The sequence below is a fragment of the Glycine max genome, chromosome 6 (genome assembly GCF_000004515.6).
Source record: "Glycine max cultivar Williams 82 chromosome 6, Glycine_max_v4.0, whole genome shotgun sequence".
Lineage (NCBI taxonomy): Eukaryota > Viridiplantae > Streptophyta > Magnoliopsida > Fabales > Fabaceae > Glycine > Glycine max.
This window is the reverse complement of record NC_038242.2, coordinates 46,976,320-46,989,596: the sequence shown is the minus strand read 5'-3', so window position 1 is coordinate 46,989,596 and position 13,277 is coordinate 46,976,320. Positions and strand designations below refer to the sequence as shown.

At 32.9% G+C, this 13,277-nt stretch overlaps 1 protein-coding gene and 1 non-coding gene across 3 annotated transcripts; both read right to left on the bottom strand.

The window, feature by feature from the left end:
* Window positions 1-1,380: 1,380 nt before the first annotated feature.
* Window positions 1,381-11,483, bottom strand: LOC100789218 (50S ribosomal subunit assembly factor BipA). 2 transcript variants are annotated; one of them, XM_006582230.3, is made up of 20 exons: window positions 11,045-11,483; window positions 10,863-10,937; window positions 10,102-10,252; window positions 9,533-9,601; window positions 9,258-9,430; window positions 8,711-8,848; window positions 7,671-7,796; window positions 6,924-7,022; window positions 6,578-6,698; window positions 6,405-6,468; window positions 5,492-5,546; window positions 5,286-5,410; window positions 4,601-4,674; window positions 4,047-4,096; window positions 3,796-3,882; window positions 3,052-3,102; window positions 2,895-2,978; window positions 1,977-2,027; window positions 1,597-1,697; window positions 1,381-1,494 (listed from the first exon to the last, which is right to left on the bottom strand). In XM_006582230.3, the coding sequence occupies exons 1-19, from the start codon at window positions 11,378-11,380 to the stop codon at window positions 1,614-1,616; spliced, it is 2,013 nt and encodes a 670-aa protein (XP_006582293.1). In that variant the 5' UTR covers window positions 11,381-11,483; the 3' UTR covers window positions 1,381-1,494; window positions 1,597-1,613. The 2 variants fall into 2 exon arrangements, with proteins under 2 accessions (XP_006582293.1, XP_003527397.1); XM_003527349.4 differs by having other exon boundaries at window positions 1,381-1,697; window positions 11,045-11,482.
* Window positions 11,484-12,629: 1,146 nt separating this feature from the next.
* Window positions 12,630-12,702, bottom strand: TRNAR-CCU (transfer RNA arginine (anticodon CCU)). The gene has a single exon. It is a non-coding gene; the product is annotated as a tRNA-Arg (tRNA).
* Window positions 12,703-13,277: the final 575 nt, after the last annotated feature.

Genomic DNA, 13,277 nt, shown 5'->3' with positions numbered 1-13,277 from the left:
AATTATTTTGATGGTAAATTTTAATTATCTTATTTTGATATAATATTTAGATGATTTTGATTTAAATAAACATCGACTTAAATAAGTAGTCAATAACTTAATCCATTTCCCTAAGTATTATCTTTGTTACACTCATCCAAAAATTGTTCACAAAAAGTTATTCTTCTTCATTTTAGGCGAAAATATTTTTAAAAAAATTGACTTATTAATTAATGAGATTTTTCTTATCCATGTTCCTTTCATAACAATGATTTCTTTTTATAATAAGAATTAAAGACTGTACTAGGAGAAACTCACAATCTTTCTTCAATCAAACAAAACATTAGTTGTTAAAAACAAGTTTGTTTTGTGTTTATGGCTCAGTTTTATTATTTTGTATATAGCCAGATTAAAATTCTACAACCATATGCTGTAATTGATAAAAAAAAAAAATTAAGAAAGGTTAGAAGTGTAATTGTGAAACATTGGAACATTTAAGTTTTGCTTACCAAATATCATTATTACAAGCCAAAATAGGCGAATATTTCGTGGAGCTAGAAAACCATCGTATCCTTGTGATATAAATGAAATAGTACGTACCATTATACCTTTCTCATGTCGTTGGCTAGTTAGCTTGGAATTTAAATTCTATTGTTCAATGCTAATTGATCATATCATCATAATCGAATCAACTGTTCATGGTTTACTCTAGACTGCAAAAATATCCTAGTCAATGATGTGAACCTCGAAACAACTTGTGAGTCTAGGTTTCTCAACGTCACTTCCGTTTTGCAATATTGATTTTATTATAACTAAATTTGAAATAAAGTAATCTATACTACTTAAAAAAATGTTTCAAAAATAAAGAAACAACTCGTGAACACATTGTCAACTAAAGTTTATTAAAATCATAAACTTGTACGAATATTTAATAAACATCACATATAATTTACTTTGTTTTCAATAAATATTTCACAACTTTCTTTAAGGACTCACGCTTGCAGTAACGTGGTTTTGAATTTCTAACCTGACTGTTATAATTAATATTGGAAGTTCATTTATGTGATCAATGAACACATAACACACAAAGCATTGATGCATATGACCCTCATGCAAAACTCGAGAAAAAGTCACAAACCAATAAAGAAATTCACTTTTGTTTTAAGGAGACATTGTAGACTTGGAAAAAAGTGATTTTGACAGATATCAAAACCCATGGCGTCAAAGCCGACCACAAGGACAAGTAATTTTTTATTTTTGAGGAGACAACGCACAAAGACTGGTAAAAGGAAATGTCAAAGTAAACCATTAACTCGTGAGAAAATACAATGCCCTTTCAGAGCAGTTATAGTTTAATCTTTTCAACAAACGGTTTTTTGATATTACATCACAATGAGCAACTTGTTCCATTGCTAATTAATTATTAATCACCCCTTAGAAAATACAAAATTGAGTTGCCTTATCAGTATCACTACCAAAGAATATTTCTTCCCGCTACTTGAATTATGGCAGAACCTGGTAAGAAAAAAATTGCTTGTAATGACTATACCATACACTGATTAAATTAATTTTACAAAATTTAATCGAGGATAACTCCTCATTCCTCTGGCCTTTTACTTTTGGCTTTGTCCTCTTCATTCCTTTGGCTTTTTACTCATGGCTTTACGCTTGTTAACATCAAGGTATTTCTTCCTCAAACGGATGGATTTTGGTGTAACCTTCATGAGAACAAAAGAAAACGTAAGAGAAATATGACAGTGAGAACAATCAAGAAATATTATTGTGGTCAAACGAATATCACCCATATAAGTCAGTTATAACTTATAAGCACTATCAATGCAGCATATATATGTTAAAACTTGAAAAAATCAAAAAAAGAAAATATAGATAAATATTATTGGGTTTTGGGAATGGGATGAAGCACCCCTACCTCTTTTCATCAAAAGATATCAGGGAAAAATTTGTACAGCGATAATAAATTGCATGCGGAAACTTACCTCAATAAGTTCATCGGAAGCTACATACCCTATAGCTTCTTCAAGTGTCATCTGCAGCCAAACCACCATCAATTGTAAGTAAAACATGTTACATGTTAAGCCCAAGAACTATCACAAAATTGCTGGTTTCTCACTAACTATTTTTCAATTGCATACTAAATATTTCATACAGCCTCAGTAATGCCAGGTCTAAAAAATACAACTTGCTAGGTTTCCTTGAGAGATTTTGCCATAAATTCACGGAGGAATCCAAGAAACGAAAGGCCGGAGTGTATTGAAAATTGATGGTTTGCTATTTCACCATTTGACATCAGACTTCAAAATCATTCCAAGCTTCATTAGTTTTCGTATTTGAAAACCACACGGTGTGATAAAGAAAATTAAGAAAATATTTTCGTTGTTCAGTCAGTAAAATATTTAATTGAATTTTGAAGTGAGAAAGCAGTTGTAATATAGTCATACAGAAAAAAACCGGATATTTAAAAATGGGTTATATTACTCAGCTGGTCCATGAACAATTTCAGAATTTTCAAGTAGGTCCCTAAACTTTTTTTTTAATTGGATCCTTGATCATGTAATTTTTTCATTGATTCCGTAGGATTTTTAAAACCACCAAAAATTGTCATTTTCAAATGGTGTTAAGCCATCATAAACTAATCTCAGGGACCTACTATTTTAGTTTAGAGACCTACTTGAAAATTCCAAAATATTTTAGGACCAATTGAGTAATTTAATCTTAAAAATATTAGGGCATGTGAACTCCTAACTAGGTCTAATCAAATGATGACAACTCATTGTTGAATATCATATGCATGAATGCATAAAAATCATGAACTCTACTTGGTTATGTAGTTATAAGAATTCTCATATTCCAAAACGAGCAAGATGTAAGCATAATTTTGCCAGAAATACACGTACAAGGCGAGGGGGAGTCAGCTTCACATTATCATCTTTGGTAGCAGCACGGATATTTGTAAGTTCTTTAGCCCTTACAGGATTGACCTGAAATATCAGTCTGTCAGCGAGTCACCACCTTTGATATAACACTTACATTCAAACTAAGAATACTTCTTACATCAAGATCTGTATCGCGTGAATGTTCTCCAACAATCATTCCATCATACGCCTGGAAACCAAAAAACAGTTAAGTATATAGACAGCATAAGCTTATATATGCAAAAAAAAAAAAGAAAAAAAACTAGATTCACATTGTTAGCAAAAAAATACCTCGTGTTTTTTGGGAATAAATTTAAGCCTCAATCCAAGGTCAAAATGTTTAGCCACAATTTGAGAATAAAATACCAACGTGCTTTTGGGAAGAAAAATCATAGCTAGATTGATAGCAAACAATTCTTTTGCGGTAAAATCCTCTTCTAAATTTATCTTTAGGAGTTCCAAACTCTCTAGATAAAAAGGCAATACAGAAAACATTTCAAACTAAATGGACTCGAGCAATTAATGCAATGTAGTGAATAAATATCATAATATCATATAATTCCTCATTCAGATAAATTGTAACTAAGTATGGGAAAGAAAAACATGTGGACACAATGCTTGCTGGCAAAAATTCATCTTGAATAAATGTGTAGAATGAACTCATCATCAACCCATAGTAGGCAACAAAGAGGTAACAGAGACTTTTTTTTAGGGGAATGAGTATCATTAAAAAAATGAAAATTGCAATGGAGACATTAGCAGCATATAATATTTGCTTTACAAAGATAAGAACTTCAGATTAGAAGTAGTCAAGACCCAAAAGGAAGTCATTATTAGTTTATTACATATAATACATGAAAAACAATAGATGCAAAGTTCTAACCTCCATTCCAGGAGTTACAAAAAGAGTCCCTCGAGCTTCTAAGCTCATCAATGCATGAGCTGTGATTGTACCAAAACCCATTGAAACCTGTTCAATTAAGCAAACAGCATTGGGTAACCACAAGAAATAAAACCGCACTCAAAACAAGCTTAATTATTTGAAGCACAGAAGTATATCATGTGAGAAGTAGCTTAGGGTAACTTAATTATTTTTAAGCACTTTTAAGTAAGGACAACAGCCGTCAAACATACCAGTACTCCTTTCCTGACATTGCCAAGCGGGCCTCGAAATTTTTCATATGCTGCAACATTACAATAAAATGCAATTATAAAAAAATAATTAAAAAAGACATCTGACACTAAACTAAGCAGTATATCAAGAGGGAAAGGCTCAAACAAAGTGTGGAAGGTTGGTAAAAATAAGCAAGCATAAAATAAGCAAAACTTCATGAGGGCAATTAAACAACATGATTTGCAGAACATATAGCAAACAAATTGAAAATTGGCATGGCCTCGAAATTTTTCATATGCTGCAACATTACAATAAAATGCAATTATAGAAAAAATAATTAAAAAAGACATCTGACACTAAACTAAGCAGAATAGCAAGAGGGAAAGGCTCAAACAAAGTGTGGAAGGTTGGTAAAAATAAGCAAGCATAAATCTCTGCTAACATAAAATAAGCAAAACTTCATGAGTGCAATTAAACAACATGATTTGCAGAACATATAGCAAACGAATTGAAAATTGGCATCATTACATGCCAGTTGGAAGAAAAAGATTAATTTTAAGCAGATAATGCATACCATGGAAAGCACGATGCATGAATCCAGTTCCACGTGTGTCACTGCTGAACACACTCCTGTACCCAACCAGGCCCCTGAACAAACAGCATTAATGAAGTTACTAAATTCCTTGCATCCTTCATAAGATCAGATTTCACTAGAACCATAATGCCAAAGTTATAACTCCATTGATGATGATATAAGATATATTAATGAATATCCATGAAAAGAATTCTAGCTCTGTGGGATCCAACTACAGTATGGAAGCAACCAGAAATTTGGATGATGTATTAGTGAGTTATGCCTTCTGGATTCAATCACGCTACCAAAAGCTATTTTTGAGAGATATAAAAACTACAGAAAAATTACAATTGAGTGTTAAACTGATGTCGATAAATTGAAAGGCACTTACTTAGAGATTATTCTCTTGTTTCTCTTTCCTGATCATCTAGGAGCAAGGCTATTTTAAAAAGCCACTACCACTAGGATGGAAAGAGGTTAACATCACCCTCCAAAACGGGCAAAGGATAATAAGAAACAAAAAACCTACGAATGTGATTTCTTCAAAACCATGCATCTACAGTATTCCCATTAAATAGATGTATATTTTGCCTATGATAATACAACATCAAAATTAGTACCAATTAAGTGCTGGGAGGGAAAACAAAGATAAATTCAATATAGAGAGAAAGATAATCAAGCTAACCTTGATGGACAAGTCAAACACAATCTAGTTCGACCAACAGTTCCTGAAACAGGACCCATGTCCGTAACCTCTGCTCGTCTATGAGACAAGGCCTCCATTATCAAACCAACATGCTCATCATTTACCTGGAATAGATCCATTATGATGTTAGAAGTCCAAACTCTTGGACAAGCAAGCATACTATGAAGGACAAGTGGAATTATTACCTCAATTGTAACTTCTTCTACAGGCTCAAGCTTCTGACCGCTTTCAGTTTTATACCTAGTAAATCCATAGAAATGTTCATCAAACCAGTATACAAATAAAACAGAAAATGAAAAAAGGTAAGTGAGCTCAAACTCAAAGAATGCATAATATATCATTTCAAAATCAGAACCACTGAACCACCAAACATTATAAAAGAATTTGCCAGATCAAACATCTAGAATGGGTAGACCTTACAAGAACAATTAGACGAGAAGAAAGTTTCATGCAGAATTAATGTACAAAATGCAAAAACAAAAGACAAGCCTTCAAAACCTATGGTCAGAGACACTACGCTTATTGGATGTTATTCATGAACTTCAGTATTTGTTATTAGAATCATATAGTTTCAGGAGTCTTATTAATATGTTATGTTATCATTGTTATGTAGCAGAATTGTACAAGACCTATCATAGTTTAGTGTTTTGTAAATAGGAGTATTAGGTTAGTGTTTTGTAGGACTTCTATGGTTTCAAAGAAGTCTAGTGTAATATTAGACTTCTATGACCAAGCACTTAAATATTAAATTCTTGTAGTCTCTATTTTTTACAAATAAACTAAGTTTAGTATACGGTAAATGGACATGTGTATTGATCATGATTCAAGCCCAAAGAGCTCTTGCTTGAGGAAGCGTATTGGAGATACATAACAGCCTCCACCAAATAGCTTAAGTTTTCTTTGGAGTTTGAAAATTCAAGCTTCCATTAAGACGTGAAATAATGCATACAAAGCTTCCACTAAAACATTTACTCAATATTTAAATAGCATGCCACATCCATAAAATAACCAATAATGCTAGGCAAGCAAAGCTACATTGTGTAAAAAATGATAATGTGGCAAAATATTCAAAGCCTTATTCTGTCCTTGAAAACTCACATTACTTTAGGTGGAGAGACAGATAACTCAAATCCTTCACGTCTCATATTCTCAATTAAAATACCTGTTAATATGATGCCATAATCAGCTGTGTAAGCACGGAAAATCATGGAGTTTTTATATGCATATAATAACAGTGAGGATCATGCAATTTCAAAGAAACAAGAACAAACCCAGCTGTAGCTCTCCTCTTCCCTGAACTTCAAATGATTCTGATAAGCCTGGAAGCACATTTATGGCAAGGTTGGTTTCAGCTTCAGCCATCAATCGGTCACCAATTCTCCCCCCAGTCAACTATGAAAGGTTTAGCATTAGCCTATTTACTCTATAAAATAACCAATAAGTAAAACCATAAAAAACTGTTTTTGTAAAAACTAGAGAATGAACCTTCAAAAACAACAAAAGGATTGTTCTGACTTCTGAGGTGGGATTTGAGAAGCATACCCAACCCAATGTTTTTTACACAAGCAACTGAAGGAGGGAAAAGAAAGTAAGTAAAATATAACAAACACCACTTACATGAGTGCCATCACGGCCAGCTAGTGGGGAGTCGTTTACACCAAAAGTCATGGAAATTGTAGGAGGGTCCAATTCAACTGTGGGCAAAGCAGACATAATCTGGGACATAAAAACATACCCCAGTCATCAATTACATGCTAGAAATGTTCTCAAAATACAAGACATTAAGTTTAAATTAAATTGAATATAAATTTAATAAGAGGGTGAGCCCTGGTGCAGCGGTAAAGTTGTGCCTTGGTGACTTGTTGGTCATGGGTTCGAATCCGGAAACAGCCTCTTTGCATATGCAAGGGTAAGGCTGCGTACAATATCCCTCCCCCATACCTTCGCATAGCGAAGAGCCTCTGGGCAATGGGGTACGAAGTTTTTATAAATTTAATAAAATATCAAAAGTTTATCATTCATCTCAACCAATGAACAAATGGATAATTTATCAGGAAAAATATTCTAAGAAAAAGGGCAATCTGAACACAGTAAATGCCCAGTTACATATCAAAGTAAATTCATAATTAAAACTTTAAATTTGTACAATTAGATCAGGTTATCTAAGAGTAATTTTCATAAATATTAAGTATAAATAAATTTTATAAACATACTAATCAATTTATATTTATCTATTTATTGGCTTAAAAATATTTTAAAAGGACGTAAAGGCCAAATCAAATGACCGAATGGCCATTTTCAATAAGTTAAATGGCCATAAAAATAAGGATCCAAGCCACATAAATGTAAAGACAAATTAAATACCTCCACAGTTGCCACTGTATGGCCTATTGCTGGACTTGACAGGCCAGCAATTGAAATTATATCACCAGCTCCAGCACAATCAGTTAGAACCATGTTTGTACCCTTCTTTTTCATCAGTTTCACCACCTATAAAATGAAAAATCATATGAAATTGGAGCTGCAAGTAGAAGGTCACAATATCTTAATCTCATAAGGCAATTGCTAATTAACAAACTAAACTAAGCACTTCAACATTTCAGTTCATATATATCTGCTCTACATGTTTAAAACTTACAGATCCTCTTTCATAAACAGTTGATAAAGGACATGATTGATATCTAGACATGAAAATATTAGCCTTTTCACAGACACTGTAACAGTAAATGTTGATATCAAATAAGTGGCAGAGCTTGGTTGGAGTGGAGGGCATCCATGGCCCCCCAATTTTTTTTCTTCCTTTAACAAGTATATGAATTTTTTTATGTATGATACTATAAATAATTTTAAGTATATGTATTTAACATATTTGGCCCCCTCAACATATATTGGCAAGATCCGCCACCACTGATATCAATGATGGATTTACTGTTGATTTTCCTGCTATTCTGGTACAATTCAATGTTAATAATGTTTGGATGGAAATATTATACATAAAAAGGCTACTTGCTTAATATACACTTTACTCTAAACCAGTAATAAGGAACTAAGTATGACCAAGTGGCAATAAAAGAAGCCCTAGTAAAAATAAATGAAAAAATTATTCACTAATGCTTAAAATATTGTTGTATTCATAAGTTCATTATGTTAAATATTCTAATCATGGATAACATAGACAAACTTTTAAAATATATACCAAGAACATTACCAAAACCATTTAGTGTGTGTTTGGTTTAGCAAAATCTCACTTTCCAATGCACGTAGAGCCCAATCCTCCTCTCACATTGGATTGGCGCTCAACGTGATGGAACGCCAAATCAAACAGTCTTAGTTGTTATCATTTACCAACCATAGTACCAGTGTATCCATCTGCAATAAAGCTCATAGACCTACAAAGCACAAACCTTTCCATCTTCAATTTTTTCAGCACCAGAATCTTTATTACGTAATCCATGAACCTTGTCACCAACACGAACAACCCCAGAGAATATGCGTCCAGTCAAAATTCGCCCAAGATAGAAATCTTTTTCCATCATTGAAACCTGAAAAGCACTATTAAGCATGGTATTTCACTAATCCCAAGTATACATGCAAAAGAAGTACAAGGAAAAACCAATAATTCAAAGAGCATAAAAGAGAGAAAATGAAACTAGAGCTTCCTAGAGCTATTATGCTTTTAACTCATGGGCTCCTACAATTAATTGTGGCTAGTATTATTTGGATACAGAAGCAGATTTTCCAAGTAATGAACATGGACCATTTATAATGTTCACAATAGTAAATAGAATTGAGTCATCTGAATCCTCTATAAAATTTGCATTTCATCAAAGAGAAAAGTGCATTGGGAACAAAAGAAAAGAAACACTGCATCAATGACAGAACTTTCCCAAAAGGAAACTTCCCAGACAAGAGACACGTAATAATAAACTCATCGAAATTTTAAATACCAACCAGCATTTGGAAAGGTGCATCAATGTTTGCATTTGGTGGTGGAACATGTCTTACAACGGCATCAAGCAACTGTGACATATTTCTGGCATCAGCAGGAGGATCCTTGGTAAATGTAGTAGACGCCCATCCTTCTTTAGCAGAAGCATAAAGAACAGGAAAGTCTAGTTGCTCCTCTATTCACACAAATAAAATAATAATAAAATTTCAGATAATGGAGTTTACATTACAAAACCATCAAGCATAAATATAATTATCAGATATTTCAATTTCTGTACCTGTAGCACCAAGGTTGGCAAATAAATCAAACACCAGGCTCTCAACTTCATCACATGTCTCCTCACTAACTGTATAAAGAAATAAAAATTACAGGGATTACTCACAACTACAAAAGTACCCAATCAATAGACGCAAATAAGAAATACATAATCATCAACATAAATTTTATTGGCTTCATTGGTCTTCCTATTATCATCATTTCTCAAATTCAGTCCCCCATTCTTTTTCCTGAATTTGATCTTCCATTATTTAATTGTGTGATGTTTGTTCATCCATTAACTTGACATCCAATATTTAACTAAAATGCTAACTAGTAACAATGACCCTAATGCGCATTCACATAAGCACATCCACGTCAGCACTCTACTGCCACACCTTCATTTCCATTAAATATTGAATGTCAAATTAATGGATGAATCAAAATTGCAAAATTAAAATACTGGGAAATCAAATTCGAAAAGAAAATGGAGGGACTAAATTCGAGAAATGATAATAGTAGTAAAGAGACCAAAAGTACAATTAAGGCAACTCTATTGCATGTAACGGCAGAGAATCATGCGATGACTACCTGCAGGTCGGTCTACTTTGTTTAAAAGAAGAATAGGCCGCAACCCGTACTTCAAGGCCTTTGCAAGAACAAATTTCGTTTGTGCAAGTGGACCTTCACCAGCATCAACAACCAAAATCGCTCCCTCAACCATACCAACAACACGCTCAACCTACTCATCAACCCAAACATAAAAATGATAAAAGCAGCCAGAAAACACTACAACTAGTATATAGTTTCCATGAATTAATAATCACTTAATTACTTCAAAATCCACACTAACAAAACAAATAAAAAACGAAAGGCAATTTTTAACATTTTTTCCAAGTAAAAGAAAAACTTTCCAATTTTGCAATCAAACATGTTATCGGGCCTGTTTAAATAAACTTCTCCAAACGTACTTTTTCAAGAAGCACTTCCAGGAAAAGAAAATAAGAAAAAAAAATGAAATGAGCTTCTTCATAAGCTAAAATTAGCATATGTTTATATAAGCTAATCTGTAAAAGTTTTTTCATATAATTTCTCTATAAGATGATTTTTAACCTATGCATAAGCTAATTTTAGCTTAACTTTTGGAAAAGCTCATTTCTTTATTTTCTTCTCTTATTAGGTCGGTTGGAGATATAAGGTTGGTTGGGTGATTAAGAAAGAAAGGAAAGAGGGAAAGGTTGCTCGTTCAATCCTGCTGCTAACAAAAACTAACAAATTAACAATTTATTTCCATTTGTTGATAAAAAAAAATAGTTCCAGACTAATTGGAACAATTTCGATGAAAACCTCACCTCACCACCAAAATCGGCGTGCCCGGGAGTATCAACCATGTTCAGCTCATTCTCCTTCCACGAAACAGACGTGACCTGAAAAATTGAAGCATTCATTAGTGCTTTCCGGATTCTCAAAGAAGATCCGATTCGATTGAAAACGAAGCGGAGAGGGTGAAAAGAATTGAAATTAGGGCAGGGACCTTGGAAGAGATGGTGATGCCGCGCTCGCGCTCGAGCGAGATGGAGTCCATGGCGCGCTCGTGGGGGAGGTCGGCGCCGCACTGGCGGAGGAGGCGGTCCATGAGGGTGGTCTTGCCGTGGTCGACATGAGCGATCACGGCCAGGTTGCGGAGGCGGCTGGGGTCGAGGGAGGAGGCGGTGGTTGCTGCGGCAGGGGCAGTGGCGGGAGCGGCGGCGAAGGCGCGTGAGAAGAAGCGCGAGTGGGATAAAGGAGGAGAGGGAGAAAAAGAAGAAGAAGAAGAAGAGAAGGATTTTCTGGTGGAGGACCAGAGAGAACGAATAATGGGACCCACCATGGTTTGGTTCTGAGCTAGCTATGCAGATGGCGCAGCAATACCATGGAAAGGGTTTAGCTTTCTTCCCATTTCAACACATGAACTTGGAGGGTTTTAGAAAGTACCAACAAGCATATGAATATTTTTAATTAATTAATATATATATATATATATATATATATATATATATATTAGTTTCTATATAAAAAAAATGGATGGTTTTTGTTATTCGGTAGAATAAAATGGATGATTTGATTATTTTTTAATCATTTTAATTAAATAAATAGTGTGTCTGATTTTAATTAATTTATCAGTTTTTTAGTTAATAGTGTTTCTTTGTTTTTAAAATAAAATAAATTTAATTTTGTCATTGATTTTGTTATTTAAAGCCTTTAGAATATTAGTATTTTCTATTTTAAATAATTTACAAATTTTAGAAGTTAATTTTTTTGTAAAATATCTATAATGACCTGTTTGTTTAATCTTATTTTTTTAAAAATTATTTTTAGTAAACATAAGTGGTTTAGTTTATGTCTGCTAGAAAAAAAAATAATATATGTTTATGATGTATTTGTCTAAAAAAATCTTATAAAAAACATCTTTTACTTTATAAAAGTTTGTTATTTTAACTTTAAACAAACGGGCTCAATGTAAAAGAAGAATTACAGCATCAACTAAATAAAAAAATAGAAAATTGATTTAATAAAAAAAAAACATTTTTGTGAGAAAATGAGAGTCTTTATTAGCCTTTTAGTTTTTCTGGACATCGGACTTACTTACTGCTGTGTTTTGGTGAGTAAGAGATAACAAAAAGGGAAGGCATGGAAATAAGAGAAACCAACAAAATGAGTCTATTTGGTATTTATGAAATACAATATTCTATCTATAAATAATTTTATATGATTGATTGGGTTAGCAATTAACATTTTACTTACATCTTATATTATTATATGAACTCATAATTCGTGTGTTTCTTATTTTCACTCAATATATATATATATATATATCATTCATTATAATACATATTTATTGACCTCAATATTTACCTAACTACTCAAGATGTCTCATCTTTATTTATTTTTTTATTTATCTTCAACTAAACATCTAAAAATTCACTCTATTTTTTACCTATTTTTAGATATGATATTTTTTATTTATTATTTCTCTATGACAACATTAAGAGATGAATATAATCATTTCTTTATCTTAGTGAGATTTATCTAATAAAATAAGTTAAAACAAAATTGAGTAAATTTGTGTTGAAACAAATCGCGCCAGGTAGGGGTCGAACCTACGACCTTCTGCTTAGGAAACAGACGCTCTATCCACTGAGCTACAAGCGCTATTGTTATCCAAGGGTCACAAATATTCTATATAATATATAAGTTCGTGATGTCTCAAAATACAATGTCTCTACTACTGCTATCATTGACCGGCAAGCCTAAGCATGGAAACCCACGCAATTCACGGTTTTTCTTTAGTAAAAACAAAGAACGAGAGAAAAAAAAAAGAATACAATGTTTATTTTAAAATTTTTTGTCTGAGGTCCCTACTGTTAGTAGAAATCCAATATATGCTTATGTGATCGTTAACTGGACAGGTAGACATGTGACATGTAGTGTCACGTGTAATCTTTGTTTGAGTATGATTATGTGTAGGATTTTTTTTAAAAAAAAAAGTAAGAAATGATGTTGTATTATTTTCGTGTTTCTTTATCGTTAGATCTTTTATCTTTTAAAATGATAGTCAATATTTTTTTTTCTCTCTTTTTCTCACTTTTTCCTTCTTTTCCTATTTTGCCCCCTTTATTCTTTCTCCTATCTCTATCACCCTTCATCTTCCTCATATCCCACCACTATGTCATCGATGGTGTTTCATTTTTTTTTCCAATGGTTGGACTAAATGAAAACAAGCTGGA